At 42.2% G+C, this 26,669-nt stretch overlaps 1 protein-coding gene across 2 annotated transcripts; it reads right to left on the bottom strand.

Annotated features, from left to right (window-relative positions):
• Positions 1 to 1,405: 1,405 nt before the first annotated feature.
• On the bottom strand, positions 1,406 to 26,669 carry idh3b (isocitrate dehydrogenase (NAD(+)) 3 non-catalytic subunit beta). Of its 2 annotated transcripts, none has more exons than XM_061874670.1 (11): positions 26,541 to 26,669; positions 22,351 to 22,509; positions 20,493 to 20,613; positions 18,200 to 18,260; positions 17,987 to 18,119; positions 17,674 to 17,807; positions 16,417 to 16,519; positions 14,209 to 14,355; positions 13,978 to 14,072; positions 9,905 to 9,965; positions 1,406 to 1,751 (listed from the first exon to the last, which is right to left on the bottom strand). In XM_061874670.1, exons 1-11 carry the CDS (start codon positions 26,580 to 26,582, stop codon positions 1,674 to 1,676), a joined length of 1,134 nt encoding a protein of 377 aa, XP_061730654.1. In that variant the 5' UTR covers positions 26,583 to 26,669; the 3' UTR covers positions 1,406 to 1,673. The 2 variants fall into 2 exon arrangements, with proteins under 2 accessions (XP_061730654.1, XP_061730653.1); XM_061874669.1 differs by lacking the exon at positions 1,406 to 1,751 and adding an exon at positions 6,490 to 6,984.

Below are 26,669 nucleotides of genomic sequence, written 5' to 3'. Positions count from 1 at the left end.
CGCTGCTTCTCCGGAAGATACAACAAAAAAGGACTATTAGTGAAGCAAAAAGTCAGGCCACCCGGTCCTTAGTTTTCTGGAAATGTGGCCCCAGGTATAGTTGAATATCCTTGCTTTATCCAGACTGTGCAAGCTTCAAATATTGCTGGAAGACACTAAATCTGCTTCCGATTCAGTCATATTCAGTCTTTCTCTGTAATAATTACTTTTACACATGAAAAATGTCGACTCACTGCACTAAAACTTTGCTAAATCAATGTTCACGTTCCTAATGACGTGTTTAGAAGAGACATACAGTAAGTAGTTGGACTTTGGTTTAACAGAGGTTGATCTGCCAACAACGCATCATTATAAAAATTATCCATCCATCTTCTTCCGCTTATTGGAGGTTGGGTCGCGGAGGCAGCAGCCTAAGCAGAGAAGCCCAGACTTCCCTCTCCCCAGCCACTTGGTCCAGCTCCTCTCGGGGGATCTCGAGGCGTTCCCAGGCCAGCCGGGAGACATAGTCTTCCCAATGTGTCCTGGGTCTTCCCCGTGGCCTCCTACCGGTTGGACGTGCCCTAAACACCTCCCTAGGGAGGCGTTCGGGTGGCATCCTGACCAGATGCCCAGACCACCTCATCTGGGTTTACTTTGAGCTCCTCCCGGATAACAGATCTTCTCACCTGGTCTCTAAGGTAGAGGCGCTTGTAGCCGTGATCTTGTCCTTTCGGTCATGACCCAAAGCTCATGACCATAGGTGAGGATGGGAACGTAGATCGACCGGTAAATTGATAGCTTTGCCTTGCAGCTCAGCTTCTTCTTCACCACAACGGATCGATACAACGTCCGCATTACTGAAGACGCCGCACCGATCCGCCTGTCGATCTCACCATCCACTCTTCCCTCACTCGTGAACAAGACTCCTAGGTACTTGAACTTCTCCACTTGGGGCAGGGTCTCCTCCCCAACCCGGAGATGGCACTTTTCTGCGTGAGAACCATGGACTCTGACTTGGAGGTGCTGATTCTCATCCCAGTCGCTTCACGCTGGGATCCAGTGAGAGCTGAAGATCCTGGCCAGATGAAGCCTTCAGGACCACATCATCTGCAAAAAGCAGAGACCTAATCCTGCAGCCATCAAACGGGATGCCTTCAACTCCCTGACTGCGCCAAGAAATACTGTCCATAAAAGTTATGAACAGAATGGGTGACTTGGCGGAGTCCAACCCTCACTGGAAAGCAGTCGGACTAACTGTGGACCAAGCTCTGAGACTGATCGTCCAGTTGACAATATGAAATGTTATACTTATTCATTTGGAGTGAAACTCTTAAAGATGACCAGAACTCTTGGCCCAGTTCCCTCCTGTGTACTTCTGGATGGCAAGCTACTGCATTGGATGTTGGTCAACTCAGTCCTCAAGCCATGTAATCATCTCCTTTTATTATTCATCTCCTACTATAAATAAACATGTGATGTACAGCAGCTGAAGCTTTTAGATGATTATGGCAAATGTTTAGGAGCTCATGTTAGCACTGCTGTCCACGTTCAAGTGGGGGATGAAATGCAGAGCCTGATAGACTTTAAGCTTCCTAGACGTTACAGTGTCATGTTTTATTGAGGACTGTGGAGTGCTGAGGGAAACAGGAAGCAATCAAATAACCTTTGCAGCTGACAGGGGTGGCGGACAATGATTAGGCCGCCAGGTTAGCGATGACAGCTCGGGTGAACTCGTCACTGGATGCATAGCCTCCAAGGTCTCCGGTGCGCACCTGTTGCAAACATAGAGGACAGACATTGTGTGAGTGCATGCACAGCTGCAGCAGCACACTCCACACTTGCAACACCTGGGAAAGTCAAGGCCTGTTAAGCTTTTCAATCTGGACCACCGGACATTCCCAAATCCTTCTTATAGATGTTTAAGATGTCAAGTGTAGCTGACATTATGATGTGCACTCATCTTTTATAATCACCCCAACTCTTCAACTATACTAACTACTTACATGCTTGGAATCTGCATCATCTAATTACTTACTATGTCATCTAATTACTTACTATGTCATCTAATTACTTACTATGTCATCTAATTACTTACTATGTCATCTAATTACTTACTATTCTCATTAATTGGTTACTATGGTCTGCTAATTAGTTACTATGCTCAACAGCGAGGAGGTGGAGAGAGTCAACTCCTTCAAGTTCCTCTAGACCCTCATATCTGCTGACCTGTCCTGTCCCAGAACAAACAGGCTCAGAGACAGCTTCTTTCCCAAAGCTGTCACCATGTTGAACTCTAACTTATAATAATAATAATAATAATAATAATTCACCCCTGTACAATATCATGCCCTAATACCCTACTGTGCAATACTGATTGTTATTTATTACTTCGGTACTACTGTCTTGTTCTGTATATTGTACAGTATTTTGTATTTCTAGTGTTTTGTATATTGTACAGAATTGCTTATTTTTATTGAATAGTAGTCTGTTTATTTCAATTGTTAGTTTTTCCTTTATTACCTCTTGTTATTTATTTCTCCCCATATTTGTTCCCAGTACCGCACCTTAAGTTGGAGTCTTTAATCTTGGTATATGCAAATATAATGACAGTAAAGTCCATTCTATTCTATATAATGAGTTACTATGGTGATGAAAGTAGTTACTATGGTGATGTAAGTGACAGCAGCTCAGAGGAGGCACCAAGCAGTGTGGGTGGGGAGTGTTTCCACAGAGTGTGAAATGTGGGTGTCAGGGACAGACGTGGAAGGAGATTTTTACAACAAAGTTGTAAAGTTTAGTGATATATCACATATATCAGATTGGAGGTGTTTTTTTGTCTTTTTTTTACCAATCACGTTCATATTTCTCTGTGTTTGTTGTGCTTGATTGTAAAATATGTGGATGGAGAAGGGGTGTGACATTCATGTTGTCAATATTCACTGTTTTATCCTTCATAGTTAATATTGTAACATTCTTTATTTACATGTTCATGGGTGTCTCATTCAGTAAAAAAAAAAAAAAAAAATTCCATTTGTCATAGCGTGTTTAGCAATCATCCATCCATCTTCTTCCACTTATCCGAGGTCGGGTCGCAGGGGCAACAGCCTAAGCAGGGAAACCCAGACTTCCCTCTCCCCAGCCACTTGGTCCAGCTCTTCCCGGGGGATCCCGAGGCGTTCCCAGGCCAGCCAGGAGACATAGTCTTCCCAACGTGTCCTGGGTCTTCCTCCTACCGGTTGGACGTGCCCTAAACACCTCCCTAGGGAGGCGTTCGGGTGGCATCCTGACCAGATGCCCGAACCACCTCATCTGGCTCCTCTCCATGTGGAGGAGCAGCGGCTTTACTTTGAGTTCCTCCCGGATGGCAGAGCTTCTCACCCTATCTCTAAGGGAGAGACCCAAACTCATTTCAGCCGCTTGTACCCGTGATCTTATCCTTTCGGTCATGACCCAAAGCTCATGACCATAGGTGAGGATGGGAACGTAGATCGACCGGTAAATTGAGAGCTTTGCTTTCCGGCTCAGCTCCTTCTTCACCACAACGGATCGATACAGCGTCCGCATTACTGAAGACGCCGCATCGATCCGCTTGTCGATCTCACCATCCACTCTTCCCTCACTCGTGAACAAGACTCCTAGGTACTTGGAACTCCTCCACTTGGGGCAGGGTCTCCTCCCCAACCCGGAGACGGCACTCCACCCTTTTCCGGGAGAGAACCATGGACTTGGACTTGGAGGTGCTGATTCTCATTCCGGTCGCTTCACACTCGGCTGCGAACCGATCCAGTGAGAGCTGAAGATCCTGGCCAGATGAAGCCATCAGGACCACATCATCTGCAAAAAGCAGAGACCTAATCCTGCGGCCACCAAACCGGAACCCCTCAACGCCTTGACTGCGCCTAGAAATTCTATCCATAAAAGTTATGAACAGAATGGGTGACAAAGGACAGCCTTGGCGGAGTCCAACCCTCACTGGAAATGTGTCCGACTTACTGCCGGCAATGCGGACCAAGCTCTGACACTGATTGTACAGGGATCGGACTGTCATAATAAGACAGTCCGATACCCCATACTCTCTGAGCACTCCCCACAGGACTTCCCGAGGGACACGAACCAATGCCTTCTCCAAGTCCACAAAGCACATATAGACTGGTTGGGCAAACTCCCATGCACCCTCAAGAACCCTGCCGAGAGTATAGAGCTGGTCCACAGTTCCACCACCAGGACGAAAACCACACTGTTCCTCCTGAATCCGAGGTTCGACTATCCTGCGTAGCCTCCTCTCCAGTACACCTGAATAAACCTTACCGGGAAGGCTGAGGAGTGTGATCCCACGATAGTTGGAACACACCCTCCGGTCCCCCTTCTTAAAGAGAGGAACCACCACCCCGGTCTGCCAATCCAGAGGTACCGCCCCCGATGTCCACGCGATGCTGCAGAGTCTTGTCAACCAAGACAGCCCCCACAGCATCCAAAACCTTAAGGAACGCCATCGTGTCCCACATCCGGGCCTGACTCCTGAGGGGGGCCCCGGTGACCTGCGTACGGGCGAGAGAAATCTGAGTCCTTTTTTGTGTTCATCACGGATGATACAGCAGAGGATTGGGAGAATGTCATGTGGTCAGATGAAACCAAAATAGAACTTTTTGGTATAAACTCAACTGGTGGTGTTTGGAGGAAGAAGAATACTGAGTTGCATCCCAAGAACACCATACCTACTGTGAAGCATGAGGGTGGAAACATCATGCTTTGGGGCTGTTTTTCTGCTAAGGGGACAGGACGATTGATCCGTGTTAAGGAAAGAATGAATGGGGCCATGTATCCTGAGATTTGGAGCCAAAACCTCCTTCCATCAGTGAGAGCTTTGAATGCTTGACCAAATACTTATTTTCCACCATCATTTACAAAAATAAATTCTTAAAAATTCCTACAATGTGAATTCCTGTTTTTTTCCCCCACATTCTGTCTGTCACATTTGAAGTGTACCTATGATGAAAATGACAGACCTCTGTCATCATTTGAAGTGGGAGAACTTGCACAATCGCTGGCTGACTAAATACTTTTTGGCCCCACTGTATGCTTGCTCCTGATGGGTGGTGGTTAGCGCCTTGCATGGCAGCTCCTGCCATCAGTGCGTGAATGTGTGTGTGAATGGGCGAATGTGGAAGTAGTGTCAAAGCACTTTGGGTTCCTTAAAAAGGGGTAGAAAGGCGCTATACAAGTACAACCATTATTCATTATTATATGTAGCCATCCAAGCAACGTTATCATGGACGCCCCTTCTTATTTCAGCAAGCCAGGTGTTAAAACAGCCTGGCTTCATAGTAAAAGGATGCGGGTACTAGACTGGCCTGCCTGTAGTTCAGACCTGTCTCCCATTGAAAATGTGTGCAGGCTAAAATATGATGCAGGAGACTGTTGAACAACTTAAGCTGTACATCAAGCAAGAATGGGAAATAATTCCATTTCAAAATGTGTCTCCTCAGTTCCCAAACCTGCACTGTGTCATGTATTTTTGATCATGTCTTGTTTGGCTATGTTCAGTTGACCTTTGGACTCTTTAAGTTCTTGTTTTTTTTCACGCCCTTGTTTTGTCGCCGTGGTAACTCATTGTGTTCACCTGTCTCTGATTAGTGCTCGCCCGCTCACCCAGCACTAATCAGAGGCAGTATTTAAGCTTGTCTTTGCCAGTCAGTCACACTGGCGTCATTGTGTCCGTTCCATGCTCTGTTCTTGCCACAGTAAGTCATACTCGTTTTTCATGCCAAGGTTCATGCTGTTCTTTTCAAGTCACAGTAAGTGTTGTTTGCGTTTTGTTCATAGTTTATGTTAAAGTCTTAGTTTTGTTTCTTTTGCCAAGTTGTGCCTCTGTAGTGAGTGCTTATTGTTTGTACCTTTTTAGTCACAATTAAATCATGTTTTTACCTAAACGCCCTGTCATGAGTAGTCCGTCTGCTTTCCTGGGAGAACGACCCCGCAGCAAGCTGCGACCCGCCCCCCCCCCCCCCTTTGTGACATACTGAGTGTTATTAAAAGGAAAGGCCATGTAACACACTGGTAAAAATGCCTTTTTTGCAATGAGTTGCTGCCATTACATTCTAAGCTCATTATTATTTGCATTAAAAAAACAAGTTTCATAGTGTGAAGATGAAATATCTTGTCTTTGCAGTCTATTCAATAGAATATAAGTTGAAAAGGATTTGCAAATCATTGTATTCTCTTTTTATTTACCATTTACACAAGGTGACAACTGCACTGTTTTTGGCTTTTGTAGTATGCCAACCTAAATATAATATTTTGTAACAATTAACATGAGAAATACATGAAGAAGACAGGTAGTATTATTCTATTTTACCTAACACATACAAATCTTTGGACTTTAACTCACCCTGGCTGTAGAAATCCATTCCGTTTTGTGTATTTTCCAAGCATGCTATGTTGAATGTGGTCTGCTCTGCTACACTTCTAATGGACCCTTTATAGAAACAATTGGAGTGGACCACCTCAAAGTGTTTGGTGATTTGGCCTCTCTTTATTGGATTTATCAACAGAGTTCATGTTACACATTTTTATCAAATTGCAATGATAAACATGGACGTTTTTGTGAAGTTCTCAGTACTGTCGTCCCAAAACAAGGCACAAACTGCATCACTGTGTCACCATAAAACTTGAGCGTCGAATACAAAAAAGTGAATTCTCTCCGAAAAACATTCACTGTAAGTGTACAAAGTGAGAAAAGGCAAGAGGTCCAGCTTTAAGGGAGTCTGTCAATGTGAGCACTACTGACCTGCTCAAACATTTGGAGTTGGACTAAACTTAGTATAAAAAGCATTCCATTGGTCAAAGTGTCATGTGGACAGTCAAGAGAGACAAGTGATCATACTGAAGAAACAGCACAATATGAGGCCACACATCTTAGTAAACAGGTCGCTGTCGCAGGTTATCCACAACAGCACGCACAAGGTCGCCCGTGGTCGAGTAACCGCCGAGGTCTCGCGTCCGCACCTGGGACGTGCACAGACACATACATTTACACTCACAACTAACCATCCTCAGAAGGGGAGAGGAAGGGCTCTTATCCACTGTACAGTACCAGACATGCTCAGCTCATTTGCTACATGCCGCAGTAGTGTCACCACATTTGTTTAGGTTGGCTGTGAGACAGACAGACAGACAGTTACATGCCGCTGTAGTGTCGCCACATTTGTTTGGGTGTGAGAGAGACAGACAGACAGACAGACAGACAGCTACATGCCGCAGTAGTGTCGCCACTTTTGTTTAGGTTGAGTGTGAGACAGACAGACAGCTACATGCCGCTGTAGTGTCGCCACATTTGTTTGGGTGTGAGACAGACAGACAGACAGTTACATGCCGCTGTAGTGTCGCCACATTTGTTTGGGTGTGAGACAGACAGACAGACAGTTACATGCCGTTGTAGTGTCGCCACTTTTGTTTGGGTGTGAGACAGACAGACAGACAGTTACATGCCGCTGTAGTGTCACCACATTTGTTTAGGTTGGCTGTGAGACAGACAGACAGACAGTTACATGCCGCTGTAGTGTCGCCACATTTGTTTGGGTGTGAGAGAGACAGACAGACAGTTACATGCCGCTGTAGTGTCGCCACATTTGTTTAGGTTGGGTGTGAGACAGACAGACAGCTAGCTACATGCCGCTGTAGTGTCCCCACATTTGTTTGGGTGTGAGACAGACAGACAAGACAGTTACATGCCGTTGTAGTGTCGCCACATTTGTTTGGGTGTGAGAGAGAGAGACAGACAGACAGACAGACAGCTACATGCCGCTGTAGTGTCCCCACATTTGTTTGGGTGTGAGACAGACAGACAGACAGCTACATGCCGCTGTAGTGTCGCCACATTTGTTTGGGTGTGAGACAGACAGACAGACAGCTACATGCCGCTGTAGTGTCGCCACATTTGTTTGGGTGTGAGACAGACAGACAGACAGCTACATGCCGCTGTAGTGTCGCCACATTTGTTTGGGTGTGAGACAGACAGACAGACAGCTACATGCCGCTGTAGTGTCGCCACATTTGTTTGGGTGTGAGACAGACAGACAGACAGCTACATGCCGCTGTAGTGTCGCCACATTTGTTTGGGTGTGAGACAGACAGACAGACAGCTACATGCCGCTGTAGTGTCCCCACATTTGTTTGGGTGTGAGACAGACAGACAGCTACATGCCGCTGTAGTGTCCCCACATTTGTTTGGGTGTGAGACAGACAGACAGCTACATGCCGCTGTAGTGTCCCCACATTTGTTTGGGTGTGAGACAGACAGACAGCTACATGCCGCTGTAGTGTCCCCACATTTGTTTGGGTGTGAGACAGACAGACAGCTACATGCCGCTGTAGTGTCGCCACATTTGTTTGGGTGTGAGACAGACAGACAGCTACATGCCGCTGTAGTGTCCCCACATTTGTTTGGGTGTGAGACAGACAGACAGCTACATGCCGCCACGTTTGTACAGACAGACAGACACACACACGACATGACTATGTTAGTTGTAGATAGTCACAACAAAACTATGAATGAACACATGTGGAGTTATGTACTTATCAAAAAAAAGGTGAAAAAACTGAAAACATGTTTTATATTCTTTCTTCAAAATAGCCACTTTTTGCTCCAATTACTGCTTTGCACACTCTTGGCATTCTCTCCTGAAATGGTTTTCTCTTCACAGGTGTGCTCGAAGCTCATCGAGAGAATGCCTAAAATGTATAAAAACCTTTAATAAAACACCTTTTTAATATTTGTTTTATTTTATTTGCATTGTAACGGACTGGGTCCTATGTTATGTTACACATGTAGTTTATTCAATATTTAACAGATGTTGTGGTTTCCCATGGCCTTGAAGGCATCATTGTTACCTGCATATGTCTCTGCCAGTGTTGGTCTTTGTGTACATATGTTGTGTGTGTTGATTGGTCGGAGGCAAGCGGAGGATCAGTGTTCTGTGTCTTGTAATGTACCTTCTTGTAAATGTCCAGTGTTATGTATTTTACAATGTACTGCTTTTATATTTCCTGTATTTTATATTATTTATTTTTTTTATCCTGTAAAGCATCTTTGAGTACTCTGAAAAGCGCTATTCCAAATAAAATGTATTATTGTCATTATTATTAGAATGTGAAGGAAATGAGGTTCTCGCGCGTGTTGAGTGATAGAAGTGACGGAGTAAGACACTTCTGTTAGTGTCTAAGTTGATTATTTAGCCGTGTCGGACTGGAAGGTCTTCCACTGATGGCTGATAAACCTTTGATAACGGCTCGAGTCACAGTTTGAGAATCCCTGCTCTGGAATGTAAAATAAGGTGGGTGGATAAAAATATCGACAATAACAAAAACAAGTCAAGCGACAGTGTATGGCCGATACAATAGTGATTAGATCAATATTTTTCATCAAATAAAATAAACGTTTTTTTGTCGTTTCTGAGTGGCTTTGGTACCATACAGTGGAAAAGAGACAAGTGGGAGATTCCACTATCAAGTGACAAGCGCTTCTTGGATCTCAGGGTCACATTCACACTGCTGCTGCTCCGTCTCCCAGACACAGTAAACACACAACTTTTGCCCCAGCGACAAGCTTGAAAGTCCCAACACTTCTGCCAAAATGTGCACCATTAGTGACTGTTAAGAGGCAGTGTGGTACAGAGCACTTAGCTTGAACCACTTCAAGAGAGACAAAAGAAGAAGAAAATAAACAAAAAAAAAAAATGCAAGAAAGTAGACGACAGGACGGCCGTGCCAAGAACCACTGAGCAAAGTGCCAGTTTGTGTTTTGACAGCATTAAGGTCTAGAGTTGCGTTAGTGGTACTCTTGTATCAGTGTCATGCACCTAGTGAGTGTGAGTGTGAGTGTAGCAGTGGGTACACATGCCACAGGAAGTAGATTAGGCACACTTACCTTGCCCTGTTTGATGACCCTCTTGACAGCATCAGACACCATTTGGGAGTGGTAGTCCAGGCTGCAACACAAACATGTAAGTGTCTTGAGCAGGCCTGGGCAATTACTTTCACTTCGGGGGTCAAATTTACAGAAAAAAATGTGTCTGGGGCCAGTATATCTATTTTCAGGAACACTAATACAAAACCTCGCAATAATGTCTGATTGAAAGCTACAAACGTTATGATCGACCGCCTTAAAAAACGGAATGGGATTTTACATTTCTTTACTGATTGAGACACCCAGAATGTAAATGAAAAAAAGAATGTGGGATTATACTGAATATTAACATATGAACGTCACACCACCTTTCCATCCAACATATTTTACAATCAAGCGAAACACAAGAAACAGTGAAATATGAACGTGAATGGTTTAAAAAACCCCACCTACAGTCTGATATATGTGATACATCACTAAGCTTTAGAACTTTGTTGTGAAAATCTCCTTCCACGTCTGTCCCTGACACTCACTAATTAGATGACCATAGTAACTAGTATATCATGCAAAAGCACATTGAAATACTTAGTATAGTTGAAGACTTAGGGCCATGTGTATATCATAATGGCAGCTACACTTTCCATCGTAAACATCTAAAAAAATGATTTGGGAATGTCCGGCGTTCCAGATTGAAAATCTTAACGGGCTGTATGCGGCCCCCGGGCCTTAATTTGCCCAGGTCTGGTATTGAGGATGCTCTCGAATGTTTGAGTGACTCCTTGGACAGGGGCAGATGTCTTCCTTCTTCTTTTAAAAAAGAATACTTACTCACATTGAAGACAGAATCCTCAACTTTGTTAAACAAAATTCAATCAACTAAATTCCTTATAAATGCAGTCAAATTACAGATCTTGGAATAAAATGTACTGGTGCCTCTGCAAACTCCAAATCTTCCAGCAACACTGCATTATGTTGAGTAGGCTTAAGCATCTCATAATACAATTAATGTAATTAATAGGTGTTGAAAGAGTTACCTGGCTACATATATGACTTTAAATCAGTGCTGTCAATGAATAACTTTTTAAATCTGATTATTGCACGTGACCTAATAGTATGTTAAGGTAAGCGGTCGTATATATAGACCATCTTCCCTCTAATTCTTCATGTGTCTGAGCAAATTGCAAAACTCCGTGAGCATTCAGTGGAGCACATGTGAGCAACATCAGAGGTGCACACAGTCCCAAACCTGACATCACAACAATTTAAATGTTGTATTATGTTAATCAAATGAGAGCAGTCCTTTCCATGGGATGATTTGGCCTACACTTACTTGTTTTTCATGAGCTATTAGTCTTGTATGTCTGGGTGGGGGTCCTGCTTTGGAAATCATTTGTACCCCTTCAGGGATCACATTGAGTTCCTCTCAAAACATTCACATGTTGCACAATGAGATGGAAATATATTTGATAAAGTGTACATTCCTGGAACTTTCTGTACGTGAAATACATCTTTTTATTAGCATTTCTGCAATCTAGAAACATTTCATGGTTAATATCCATACATTTACATTCTTAAGTAATGCCAGTAGAATAAGCACACATGGGATTGAGGAGTCATAGTGTAACGACCTGGAATTTACACGTATATGTGGTGCTGGAGTTGTCCGACTTTTTGTGCAGCCATAAACGCATCAGTGGCTAACTTTCATGTGTGTTGGTGCTGGTGAGATAGAGCCAGCGAGCAGCTGCTGCTAAAAAAGACCCCAATGTTTGATCACCAAAGCAATTTTATTGTCAGTATATCATCCAGGAATGTATGTTTAAATGTTTCACTTGAATACACATCATTTATTTGCCCACAATTTGGTAAAAGTTTTATCATAAGTCCAGTCAGCGGGTATTTTGAAGTGAAACTCGCCAGCAAGCATGTATGCATCGACCTGATCACTCCACGTATAACAAGCGCCTCTCAGGTAACCACACATGGTAAAGGGCAAGGTGGATGTACGGTCAAAATAAATTGCGTGAATAATGTTTTGTTTTGTGATTAATCACGGGTTAACTCTTTGTTTTTTGATAGCCATACTTTAAATACAGAGCATTACTCTACTCATCGAGTATTAAGTACTTTTAACTGCACCTGTTTCTTTGCCCAACGAGCACATATGTTACTGGAATATGCAGGGGTGGGTGGATGGATGGATGGATGGATGGATGGATGGATGGATGGATGGATGGATGGATGGATGGATGGATGGATGGATGGATGGATGGATGGATGGATGGATGGATGGATGGATGGATGGATGGATGGATGGATGGATGGATGGATGGATGGATGGATGGATGGATGGATGGATGGATGGATGGATGGATGGATGGATGGATGGATGGATGGATGGATGGATGGATGGATGGATGGATGGATGGATGGATGGATGGATGGATGGATGGATGGATGGATGGATGGATGGATGGATGGATGGATGGATGGATGGATGGATGGATGGATGGATGGATGGATGGATGGATGGATGGATGGATGGATGGATGGATGGATGGATGGATGGATGGATGGATGGATGGATGGATGGATGGATGGATGGATGGATGGATGGATGGATGGATGGATGGATGGATGGATGGATGGATGGATGGATGGATGGATGGATGGATGGATGGATGGATGGATGGATGGATGGATGGATGGATGGATGGATGGATGGATGGATGGATGGATGGATGGATGGATGGATGGATGGATGGATGGATGGATGGATGGATGGATGGATGGATGGATGGATGGATGGATGGATGGATGGATGGATGGATGGATGGATGGATGGATGGATGGATGGATGGATGGATGGATGGATGGATGGATGGATGGATGGATGGATGGATGGATGGATGGATGGATGGATGGATGGATGGATGGATGGATGGATGGATGGATGGATGGATGGATGGATGGATGGATGGATGGATGGATGGATGGATGGATGGATGGATGGATGGATGGATGGATGGATGGATGGATGGATGGATGGATGGATGGATGGATGGATGGATGGATGGATGGATGGATGGATGGATGGATGGATGGATGGATGGATGGATGGATGGATGGATGGATGGATGGATGGATGGATGGATGGATGGATGGATGGATGGATGGATGGATGGATGGATGGATGGATGGATGGATGGATGGATGGATGGATGGATGGATGGATGGATGGATGGATGGATGGATGGATGGATGGATGGATGGATGGATGGATGGATGGATGGATGGATGGATGGATGGATGGATGGATGGATGGATGGATGGATGGATGGATGGATGGATGGATGGATGGATGGATGGATGGATGGATGGATGGATGGATGGATGGATGGATGGATGGATGGATGGATGGATGGATGGATGGATGGATGGATGGATGGATGGATGGATGGATGGATGGATGGATGGATGGATGGATGGATGGATGGATGGATGGATGGATGGATGGATGGATGGATGGATGGATGGATGGATGGATGGATGGATGGATGGATGGATGGATGGATGGATGGATGGATGGATGGATGGATGGATGGATGGATGGATGGATGGATGGATGGATGGATGGATGGATGGATGGATGGATGGATGGATGGATGGATGGATGGATGGATGGATGGATGGATGGATGGATGGATGGATGGATGGATGGATGGATGGATGGATGGATGGATGGATGGATGGATGGATGGATGGATGGATGGATGGATGGATGGATGGATGGATGGATGGATGGATGGATGGATGGATGGATGGATGGATGGATGGATGGATGGATGGATGGATGGATGGATGGATGGATGGATGGATGGATGGATGGATGGATGGATGGATGGATGGATGGATGGATGGATGGATGGATGGATGGATGGATGGATGGATGGATGGATGGATGGATGGATGGATGGATGGATGGATGGATGGATGGATAGATAGATTCAGGAGAGTTCCCTCAGGAAAAACAAACCAAACACAGATCAAGGTAAATACTGCGTTGTTCTTGTTACTAAAAATCTTTCACTTACTTGAGGTGTCGGAGCATGTTGGCCGCACTGAGCAACATGGCTGTTGGGTTGGCAATGTTCCTGCCTACTGCTTGTGCAAAGGGATGGCGAGCGCCCTAAAAGAGAACATGAAGGACGAGTAAATCAATTACGGTGCTCTCAATACTGATATTGCATTGACACACAGTAAGGGAATGAACAAAGAAACCAAAGTTGTGACAAAAAGGCAAGGAAGAGAAAGTGGAAAGTTACCGTCTCAAAGACTGCATATTCCGCACTGTAACTCTCCCCGGGAACAACACCTGCTCCCCCCACCAAGCCTGCTGCCAGGTTATCAATGATGTTGCCGTACAAGTTGGGCATGACCAGCACATCAAACTGGTACGGGTTCTGGACCAGCTGCAACAGAGGAGGACATACATGGACAGGTACTTGATTTCACTTTCCGGTAGGGATGCATATTGTTAGGATTTTATCCATACCAATACTGATATTGCTTATCAAAACCGGTATCCATTGGTGCTCTTATCAGTACTGTGTGTACTTTGTGTAAAAAAAAAAAGATTTGGAAAAATGTTTTTTTTTTTTTTATTATTATTAGCACAAGAATTTGTGCCCCAGCAACATCATGATGCAACATCTCACAGCAGGGAAGTACTTTATCAACACCTGCTTTTTAGGTCTGAAACAAATCCACAATGTGCAAGGTGCAATGCAGTTGTTATGTCATCATCTAGTAAAGAGCACACAGACCCCTCACTGGGTTTCTATCTATTACAATATTAGTCAGTACACAGTCGTGCTCATAAGTTGACATACCTTGGGAGAATTTATGATATCTTGGCCATTCTTCAGAGAATATGAATGATAACAAAATAACCTTTCTTCTGCTCATGCTTAATGGTTGTGTGAAGCTATTTATTGGCAAACAACTGTGCTTACTCTTTTTAAATCAAAATGACAAAAAAAAAAAGTACCCAAATGACCCTGATCAAAAGTTTACATACCCCAGTGACTTTGATCTGATAACATGCACAAAAGTTGACACAAACAGGTTTGAATTGCTAATCAAGGTTCCAATCCTCACATGTGACCTGTTTGTTTGTTTGTAATTAATGTGTGTGTATAAAAGGTCAGTGAGTTTCTGGGCTTCTGACAGACCATTGCATCTGTCATCCAGTGCTGCGAGGATGTTTCTGGATTCTGAGTCATGGGGAAGGCAAAAGAATTGTCAAAGGATCTGCGAGAAAAGGTCATTGAACTGCATAAAACCAGAAAGAGGTATAAAAAGATATCCAAGGAATTGAGAATGCCAATCAGAAGTGTTCCAACACTGATTAAGAAGTGGAAAATGAGGGAATTAGGTAGACCAGCAAAGATTTCAGCCACAACAGCCAGGAAAATTGTTTGAGATGCAAAGAAAAACTTTTGATCAGGGTCATTTGGGTACTTTCTTTTGTAATATGATTTAAAAAGAGTAAACACAGTTGTTTTCCACTAAATAGCATCACACAACCATTAGGCATGAGTGGAAGAAAGGTTTTTGTGTTATCATTCATATTCTCTGAAGAATGGCCAAGAAATCAGAAATTCTCCCAGGGTATGTAAATTTATGAGCACGACTGTACTCATGGTCTATATTCTATCTATGTCCCAATAATAACATTACAAATATTTGTAATAAAATAATAGGTAATATAGTACAATAATTTTGTGTGATATTCATGTTCAATCACAGACCTTTAACATGATATCTCAAAAATAAATATGTAATATAAATTAATACAATAAATTAGCATGTTAGGTGGGTGTGCATTTTGAATTTTTTTTTTTTTTTTCGTGTTTATGTTGCGCATAGACCTAATTGAGTGACGGACCGGAAGCCACTGACATATACTGTGACGTGTGTGTATTATAAAAATAAAAATAAACATGCATTATTTAAAATGTTCACTTTTTTGAGTGGATTAATATTAGCCTGCGGATTACTGGATCGCTTGGAGGACGATCGCGTCGCTAAAGCGCAATAGCAGACACTAACTCTTATTAGCGTGCGTGACTTTGGGGACTAGGAGAAAATATGGTGTTACAAACTTTGCGTGGTGTTGTTTCCTTATTTTTGATTATTCCAAGCTGATTATCATCTCCCCGGGCGAAGTGGCGGCACTTGAAATCAACGTGACAGTGTGTCATAATTACAACGCTCAGCTACATAAAACAAATATCGATAGCAGTATCATTAGTCCAGAACGGGCGTTTGGTTAAAATACGCCAAGTATTGTTTTGTTTTAACGATTTCACCTATTTATTTGATCAACTTTTGTCTTGAAGTAGCAACAATTTCAAGCGAATACCTTCAAAGCATACTATCAAAATTCTAACATTTCCACAACCTCCGATGGGATGGCTGATTACATTCGAATCGGTTATAATAAAGTCAGTTTGAAAAGTGTGTTTTACCTGCATGCAACAGTTGTCAATGATTATATTCTCATATTTGATTTTGGGGTACAGTTGAGCCACCTCTGCACAGCTTTGCAGAAATAGGCCGTCGCCTAACTTCCTGTCATTGGACAAAGAAGAGGTTAGGGAAAGGAACTGCTATAATGCAATTAAAAGTCATTTCAATTAAAAGGAGAAAGATACCGCATCTTTTGGACCTTGGGGCGCACTGGATTATAAAATGTTTTACACATCATCTTCAACTCACTTTCTGACAGTCTCTTCAGGATGCACCCTTTTGTGGGCGCTCTTATGTATGTGCCTCCACTTGGACAGTGTCTTCTCCTTGTTGTAGCGGTGTAGCGTGCAAGGACGGCAGAGGAAGAAGTGCCAAAAGATGGCGCTAACTGTTTTAATGACATTCACACTTTACTTCAATCAATAACGGAGCAGCATCTCCTCATCCGTGGCTCACTAGTGCAACAACAACAACACCAAAAATGTGTCCCGTCACCGGAACTCTCTAATAAGTAAAGTTCCTTGGGTGAATAATGTAAAGTCACTACACCGGCATGTTTTAGTGCTTTTATGGTGAGTTTACGGACAGATATAAGTAAGAACTTTACACTACTTTATATTAGAAAAGGCAACAGTGGAGGATGAATGTCACATAACAAGAAGATAGAGAAAAACAAGAAGCTTATTCATCTGGTGTTTCCACAGACTACAAAGGCGGAGGCGCGCACATTTTCAGGACTTATGCAGATTTCAAATACAGATCAGCAGGTAACAGAAGGTAAGAAAACTTTCTTTTGCATAATATTGCAAAACAAAAACGGCAGATAATACGTCTTACCTTATACACAGCATAATAATACTCCTATGTTGAAGCACGGTACAAGCCGTCATGCGGTGCGGCTTCATAGCTTACCAAAATCCCACTAAAACACTTTTTGAGCGCTGTGTCTAACGTTCTATATTTGAAATGGAACATATACAATTTTGGTGTTGTTTACTGGTGTCATATTGCAGTCTACACATATCTTTGTGTGTGACTGCCATCTACTGATCACACTTATCATTTCACCATGTACAAAATAAATTAGCTTCGAGGTTGGTAAGCACAACCAAAATGATTCCGTACATTCGGCACATCGGGTTTTAAGGCACACTGTCGAGTTTTGAGAAAATGAAAGGATTTTAAGTGCGCCTTATAGTCCGAAAAAGACGGTATGCCTTCAATTAAACGTGGCAGAGAGGTGTATGTTTTCTCACATGATATTGGCTTTGTGAACAGCTGTGACCTTGCTGCGCCCCTTCTTAGTGGCATAATCGAAGGCAAACTTGGCGATGCGCCTGGACTTCTCTCTGGTGATGATTTTCAGACATTCAATAACACCAGTCACACTCTGCAAAACAAGAACCAGCACATGAACGTGTATGTCTGCTACTAAGCGGAATGAACCGGAAGCCCAGAACTAGCTAAGATGTTTAACGTCGTGCTTTGAAGAAAAGGTATTGCCCGCAGAACTTTATATTTCAAGTGTAACAGTTTACTTTCTGTGTCAGTCGGTCACATTTTGTTTACCTCATGCTCCAGCGAGCTGTACTCTCCCTCCGTCTGCTCCCGGATAATGACCAGGTCCAGGTTGTTGTGACGTGTGCTGTAGCCTGGCAGGCTGTTCACATGAACCACATTGGCAAACAGGTCCAGTTTACGCCTAGGGAGAGAACACAGCGCTACACGTTTTATAGAAATAATGAAAGAGGAAGCGATAAAGTCATGGCTATGAAGTTGTACCTCAGTCTCATCTCGTAAGAAGCTAACTCCCCTTTGAACTCCATTGGTGTGTGGATCTTTCCTGAATAATCAACAAACACAAGACAGATCTATTAGGCTTATTTTGCATCTTTCACTTCTCTGTGCATTTTTTAAAATATACAATCGCTTGTAAAATGAATAATAACCCCTTTCAAAGACCAAATTTCACACTAGGCATTAGACCAAACAACTTAACAATCCCTTCAGGACTTTGCTCTTTTTTTGGGATTGTTGCGGCTTTTCAGAAAGTTGCAGCAACAGTTACAATATTTTAAAGCTTTTTTTTTTAATAATATTGAATCAACTTTTGATTTTATGAATTTATCAGTGTTTTAGGTATTCTTTAATTTCAAAAAGCAAAGGACTTTCACAAAAATCGGAAAAAAATACCGTATTTTTAGGACTGTAAGATGCACTTAAAATCATGTTCTCAAAAATCCACAGAGCGCCTTATAACCCGATGCGCCTAATGTACAGAATAATTCTGGCTGTTCTTGCCAATCTCGAAGCTATTTTATTTGGTATATGGGGTAAAGATAAGTGTGACCCGTAGATAGCAGTCACACATAAGAAATACAGTTAGACTGCAATATGACGCCAGTAAACAACACCAAAACTTTAAATGTTCCACTGAGAATATAGAATATTACACACGGCGCTCAAAAAGCGATGAAGCCGCACCACTTGATGGATTATTGGCGCGTTACGGCTACAGTAGTCAGAGGTACTCTTCAACATATACATATTAGTACAGTATGTGTATGAGGACCACAAAATGATATATTATCTGGCGTTTTGCTTCGCAGTATTATGCAAAAGCAGCTTTTCTTACCTTCTGATCTTCTATTTCGGATCTGCATAAGTCCTGAGAATGTGCGCAAGCCCGCCTTTGTAGTCCGTGACGACTCCATGGTGGATAAGCTTTTTTTTCCCTCTATGTTCTTGTTTTGTGACATTTATCCTCCACTGTTGCCATTTCTAATATAAACTAGTGTAAAGTTCTTACTTATATCTGTCAGTAAACTCACCATGAAAGCACTAAAACATACCGGTGTAGTTACATTATTCACCCAAGGAACTTTAGTTATTAGACAGTTTCGGTCGGACGTTTTTTCACAGGACAGATTTCGGGTGTTGTTGTTGCACTAGTGAGCCACGGATGAGGAGATTTTGCTCCGTTTTTGACTGAAGTAAAATCTGAATGTCATTAAAACAGTTAACGCCATCTTTTGACACTTCTTCCACTGCCGTCCTTGCACGCTACACCGCTACAACAAGGATGACGGGGGAGAAGACGCTGTCCAAGTGGAGGCACGTAAATAAGAGCGCCCACAAAAGGGTGCATCCTGAAGAGACTGTCAGAAAGTGAGTTGAAGATGATGAGTACAACATCATCTATGCAACATTTTGAGCAAAGAAGCACCATGACATGTTATGTAGACCACAAGGAAGTCTTTTACATTAATAATATGACTCCTTTATTGCACCTTATAATTCGGTGTGTCTTTTGTATGAAAATGGACCTGAATAGACCCGCTCATCGGCAGTGCGCCTCATAATCCGGTGCGCACTATGTTTTGGAAAATACGTTACTGTATGATGTTTTATTCATTTTATTCTGCTCAGACTTAAAAGTAGACACTAAATGGCAGTAAGCACACTTACTCAAAGCTCAGTGTCCAGTTTACTAATAATGAAAATGAAAGAAAAGCACCACCAAATGTTTCCTTATGGTTTGCAGTCTGCTCTGTTGTCTACAAGTTGCAGACATTTGCTGTCTTTTTCCATCTTGAACATTTATTTTTGTTTTTTATTTTACCCCCACATGTTAAGAGCACTGAAGAATAGTTGAGAGCGATCAATAGCCCTAATTTTTTATTGTTTACTTTAATGACCAGCACACTTTAACATCTCTGTCATGTAAATGTTGCCTCTTTGCTAGGTCAGCTGTGCTTATGAAAATCTGTTTATCATTGCCTTACCCTGGATTAAAAAAAGATGAACTACTACGCCTTAATTTTCCTGAAGGAACTCTCCTGAAGGAATCAATAAAGTACTATCTATCTATCTATCTACATTTTAACACGCACAGGCAGTTGAAAAGAAGACGGCAACCATGTTTTCAAGTCACTGTGGAAGCGTTGGCTGATTTATTAAAACTCCACTCCTGTGGATTAACATTCTTTGAAGAAAATGTGCTTTTTTAAAAGATGTGTGTTTGTGTGGACATGGCCTAAGACTAAACAATGAGGAAGATAAGAGCTTGGGTGACCTTTCATTGCTACTTTGTTGGTCTTCATTGAGGTCAGCACTTGCTCCAGCTTCTCCTCGCTGGCCATGTTCTGGACTTCACTCAGATGGAACTCCTCAAATTCCACAGGAACATCTCCAGCCTGTGAATAAGAATATATCATCAAATAAAAGCGTCAGACAGGAGTAAACAATAGGAATTCATTTAAAATGACCAGTCCCAAAGGTAGCCAAAAGACCCACCTACCTACTATGACCAGGGCTTTACTGATATATACTTGTCACATTTCTGGCGTTAATAATAAGGAGGATGAGTGGAATATACATAGACATACACTGTATATAATATACACAGTACAGGCCAAAAGTTTGGACACACCTTCTCCTCATTCAATCTTTATTTCCATGACTATTTACATTGTAGATTGTCACATCAAAACTATAAATGAACACATGCGGAGTTATGTACTTAACAAAAAAAAAAAGTGAAATAACTGAAAACATGTTTTATATTCTACTTTCTTCAAATTAGCCACCCTTTGCTCTGATTACTGCTTTGCTTTGCACACTCTTGGCATTCTCTCCATGAGCTTCAAAAACACCAGTGAAGTGAAAACCATTCCAGGTGACTACCTCTTGAAGCTCATGATCTGAGTTTGTGGAGCCGAGTTGTTTACATTTCATGTTTTGTGGCAAAAACATCGAAGCAAAATGTGGCGCTATGGCACTTCCACATCTTATGGTGTAGGAAAAAATATTTTGCAATTCATCATCACTTCTATTTATAGTATCTGTCATTTTAACCACAACTTATTTGGTGAAAGTCCCTAGGAGGAGTTTGTTTAAGTACGACCCCTGTTTTTGGCCTACAATGGCCGACTTCTTGATTGTTTTCTGGTATACGTTCTTCAGACTTTCATGTGCCACCCGTTATGATTAACGTTTGCAGCGATTTTTGAAGCGCTACATGAAACTGGTGGGAGGAGCTAATATATTGTTATCACTGGGGGGCGGGGCTGCAATATACAGTGTATTGTGATATACTTTTCACATGTGTCAAACTCAAGGTCCGAGGCCCAGATGTGGCCCGCCGCTTCATTTTATTTGGCCCTTGAAAGCCTGGAAATAATATGTATCAATAAACTACTGTAACTTTTCTTACAGAATGTTTTCTTTTTATATTTTGACAGAAAAAAATATACGTACTACTCAATGTAATGTTGTTAACTTAAATATTGTCAAATTATGCAAAAATATATTGTCAAATATTCAAACCATTTTTTAAATAAAAATGAATACTAAAAAATAATTATTTTAAAGCTAGTTATCCATCAAATTGTGCAATGTAAATGTAGCAATAGATTTCATGGTAAAATTGTGAAATTGACTGTTGTTTTTTACAGCATTTTTCTCTAAATGAAAAACAAACAGTACTTTTTACTGTAATAAACTGTGGTGCAGTTTTGGCATTCACAGTAATACACCGAAAAATCTACACTTGTTGATTTGCGGTAAAAAAAAACAAAAAAAAAAAAACTGGCAGCCTAGGAGCCAAAATTTTACTGTCAAATTGCATTTTTTTTTTCTTTACAGTAAAAAAAACAAATGTAATTTTAAAGTAAAATTCTGGCAACTGAGCTGCCCTTTTTGTACACCATAAAAAGCAGTAATATATACTATATTTTGAGATGAAAGTGTTGCAATTCACCATATTTTATTTTTTTTAAAATCCACTAATAAAATTGATAAAAAAATGATGTAATAATAGTATTCACTGTTAGAAGCAGCCCTCTGGGACCAAATAGAACTGCGACCTGGCCCTCTGCTTTCGGCCATATCCCCCATGCAGTACACAAAGTGTTGTCTGTAGAATGACCTACCTTGAACACATCCTTGACAGCAGTCATCAACTCGGGTCCAACGCCGTCCCCTGGAACCATGGTGACCTTAAAGATTGCATCTGCACGAGCTGGTGGAACTTCAGCTGAAACACTCAGGGGTCGAGAGGCAAGCTGCTGCCACCGGGGGCCACTCAGACCCTGGAAAAAGAAAGGAGGACACCAAGAATTAGATGGCAGGAGACTGGGCTGCAACGATTCATCGAGGAAATCAAGTGGGAAAAAAAGCAGTGATTAATACTTTTTTGCTTCAATGATTGGTTTTATGCGGGGGTCGGCAACCCGTGGCTCTAGATTTAGCAAAGATTAAAACAAGTCATTTACTGGAGACATGGCACAGGATGAAGTTGAAATGGTTGACTTTACACTCACCTTACTGTTTACCATCAAGTCTTTCTTTTGACAACACCCTGCGTAAAGTTGTGGCGGTGTAAACTGAGGCAGTATTTGTCATTGATAAAACTTTCGGCGAATCAAAACTTACGACCAATAAAAACGCAATAAACGTAGACGGAAATTTGATCCGGCAAATACAGACAAAACAAAACACCGGCAGAAAGCGATAAGAAAACCAGCTCAGTGGCCGAGTCATACCAAAAACTACAAAAACGGGAGCCATTACCTCCCTGCTTGGCACTCAGCATCAAGGCTGGGATTCCCGAGCACGGCCACTGCTGCTGCTCACTGCTCCCCACACCTCCCAGGGGGGGTGAACATGGCGATGGGTCAAATGCAGAGGACAGGTTTCACCATAACCTGTGTGTGTGTGTGTGTGTGTGTGTGTGTGTGTGTGTGTGTGTGTGACAATCATTGTTGACTTTGACTTTATAATCGATCAAATTAAAAAAAAACAATCAAACCGGGCAGTAAAACAAATCAGCGTCCTGAGGAGGCGCGGGCTTCTGGAATTACGCGTCCTATCTGATATTAATGCGTAAAAAGACAGAAAAAGCATGTTGGCAGCAAAAAGGTGGCACTGAGAATAGGACACGTGTGGGGATATTTTGACAAGGTCACTCATCAGAAAATGTATTATAGGAACATTTCTTACAGCACCAACAGATGTATGTGAATATTTGCTAGAACTTCACCCTGCTGGTTAGTTGGGGGGTGTGGTCAGCAGAGTGGCGTAGAGGAGAGAAAGTTGAAAGAAAGGAAGAAACAAAGCCAAAGAAGACGAGCGACACGATCATTTCAAAGTCTCAAAGGTTTCGCGATCATTTCAAAGTGAAAAAGCCAAACATCGTGCTGATGCTGACATGTTGGCACTGTCAAACGCGGCTGGCAGTTGTCACTACAATGATGCAGCACATTAGTAGGAAGCAGCCTTCATGTTTAAGAGCAGCAAACAAGCAGAAACAAGGTAAAACAAACAACAACATTAACATCATTTTGTATGTTTGACTTTCATAACCAATGTTTTGTTCAATCCCATAATGCTAACCAACTGTTTGTCCAAAATTCTAATACCACTCTTCCAATCAATTCCCTATTTAAACCTGTTTGTCTTAAATTGTCACTTATACTTGCTGCAAGTACATTTTGTTCAGTTTGGTTCTTTAAGACTTGGGAGACCTTTTATAGTTATGGTTCATGTTCATCTGGCTAGATCGTTTTTTTACACAGTAGTATACCACCTAAGAATAAAAACCTTGACGTGTGTTCGGTATTTACTTGAAACTATTAAAGCACTGATGCGAGAAGGCTAATAGGAAACAGTGAGCAAGGCTAGTAGCAAACAGTGAGCAAGGCTAGTAGCAAACAGTGAGCAAGGCTAGTAGCAAACAGTGAGCAAGGCTAGTAGCAAACAGTGAGCAAGGCTAGTAGCAAACAGTGAGCAAGGCCAGTAGCAAACAGTGAGCAAGGCCAGTAGCAAACAGTGAGCAAGGCCAGTAGCAAACAGTGAGCAAGGCCAGTAGCAAACAGTGAGCAAGGCTAGTAGCAAACAGTGAGCAAGGCTAGTAGCAAACAGTGAGCAAGGCTAGTAGCAAACAGTGAGCAAGGCTAGTAGCAAACAGTGAGCAAGGCTAGTAGCAAACAGTGAGCAAGGCTAGTAGCAAACAGTGAGCAAGGCTAGTAGCAAACAGTGAGCAAGGCTAGTAGCAAACAGTGAGCAAGGCTAGTAGCAAACAGTGAGCAAGGCTAGTAGCAAACAGTGAGCAAGGCCAGTAGCAAACAGTGAGCAAGGCCAGTAGCAAACAGTGAGCAAGGCCAGTAGCAAACAGTGAGCAAGGCCAGTAGCAAACAGTGAGCAAGGCCAGTAGCAAACAGTGAGCAAGGCCAGTAGCAAACAGTGAGCAAGGCCAGTAGCAAACAGTGAGCAAGGCCAGTAGCAAACAGTGAGCAAGGCCAGTAGCAAACAGTGAGCAAGGCCAGTAGCAAACAGTGAGCAAGGCCAGTAGCAAACAGTGAGCAAGGCTAGTAGCAAACAGTGAGCAAGGCCAGTAGCAAACAGTGAGCAAGGCCAGTAGCAAACAGTGAGCAAGGCCAGTAGCAAACAGTGAGCAAGGCCAGTAGCAAACAGTGAGCAAGGCCAGTAGCAAACAGTGAGCAAGGCTAGTAGCAAACAGTGAGCAAGGCTAGTAGCAAACAGTGAGCAAGGCTAGTAGCAAACAGTGAGCAAGGCTAGTAGCAAACAGTGAGCAAGGCTAGTAGCCAACTCAGTGGTCTAGTGGTTAGATCAGGAGTCAGCAACCTTTTTAAAAACCAAGAGCTACTTCTTGGGTACTGATTAATGTGAAGGGCTACCAGTTTGATACACACTTAAATAAATTGCCAGAAATAGCCAATTTGCTCAATTTACCTTAAATTCTATTTTATTAATAATTAATGATATTTATCTTTGTGGAAACACTGATCATCCAAACGATTTCTCACAATAAATATATATTTTTGATGATGTTTTGAATAAGTTAAAATCCGATCTGCACTTTGTTAGAATATATAACAAATTGGACCAAGATATATTTCTAAAGACAAATCATTATTTCTTCTAGATTTTCCAGAACCAAAATTTTGAAAAATAAATTCAAAAGACTTTGAAATAAGATTTAAATTTGATTCTACAGATTTTCTAGATTTGCCAGAATTTTTATTTTTTTATTTTAATCATAAAAAGTTTGAAGAAATATTTCACAAATATTCTTTGTCGAAAAAACAGAAGCTCAAATGAAGAATTAAATTAAAATATATTATTCTTTACAATAAAAAAATACATTTACTTGAACATTGATTTAAATTGTCAGGAAAGAAGAAGAAGGAATTTAAAAGGTAAAAAGGTTGTATTTTTTCTTTAAAATTGTCTTTCTGAAAGTTATAAGAAGCAAAGTGAAAAAATAAATGAATTTATTTAAACAAGTGAAGACCAAGTCTTTAAAATATTTTCTACGATTTTCAAATTCTATTTGAGTTTTGTCTCTCTTAGAATTAAAAATGTCGAGCAAAGCGAGACCAGTTTGCTAGTAAATAAATACAATTAAAAAAAATAAGAGGCAGCTCACTGGTAAGTGCTGCTATTTAAGCTATTTTTAGAACAGGTCAGCGGACGACTCATCTGGTCCTTACGGGCGACCTGGTGCCCGCATTGGTGACCCCTGTCTGCCCTGAGATGGGTAGGTTGTGAGTTCAAACCCCGGCCGAGTCATACAAAAGACTATAAAAATGGGAGCCATGACCTCCCTGCTTGGCACTCAGCATCAAGGCTTGGAATTGGGGGTTAAATCACCATAAATAATTCCCGGGCGGGGCACCGCTGCTGCTCACTGCTCCCCTCACCTCCTAGGGGGTGAACAAGGGTGATGGGTCAAATGCAGAGGACACATTTCACCACACCTAGTGTGTGTGTGACTATCATTGCTACATTAACTTTAACAGTTAGCAAGGTTAGTAGCAAACAGTTAGCAAGGCTAGTAGCAAACAGTTAGCAAGTAGCAAACAGTTAGCAAGTAGCAAACAGTTAGCAAGGCTAGTAGCAAAGAGTTATCAAGTATCCAGGTTGTTAGGACACAACAAACACAAGGTTGCGTTGTAACCAGGTCAACAAATACAACAGCAGTTTCATTGAGTACGGGGAAAGGAGCGAGTAAAGTCTAGTGTGTAAAGAGCAGTTTAATTGAGTCAAGTGTGTAAAGAGCAGTTTAATGGAGTCAAGTGACGCGTTTAAAGGTCCTCACCTTGAACAATGTTAGCAAGCTTCCTCTCATCACAGACGCCATTGTTGCAGCCAGACTTCTTCTTCTTCTTCTTCTTCGCCTGGTGTCAGTTGTCAGAGTCCATTTCACACCGCAGCGCCACCAAGTGGA

This window comes from Nerophis ophidion, linkage group LG16 (assembly GCF_033978795.1).
Source record: "Nerophis ophidion isolate RoL-2023_Sa linkage group LG16, RoL_Noph_v1.0, whole genome shotgun sequence".
NCBI classification, from domain to species: Eukaryota; Metazoa; Chordata; class Actinopteri; order Syngnathiformes; family Syngnathidae; genus Nerophis; species Nerophis ophidion.
The sequence above is the reverse complement of the archived record's forward strand: the minus strand, read 5'-3'. Positions and strand labels throughout refer to the sequence as shown.

Excerpts from the sequence above, each read along its gene's own strand:
- idh3b (XM_061874669.1), bottom strand. The coding sequence starts at position 26,582 with ATGGCGTCTGTGATGAGAGGAAGCTTGCTAACATTGTTCAAG. Across the intron at positions 17,808-17,986 it reads ACAGCTCGCTGGAGCATGAG|AGTGTGACTGGTGTTATTGA; the intron begins GTAAACAAAATG and ends CTTGTTTTGCAG. Across the intron at positions 14,073-14,208 it reads AATATGCAGTCTTTGAGACG|GGCGCTCGCCATCCCTTTGC; the intron begins GTAACTTTCCAC and ends GTTCTCTTTTAG.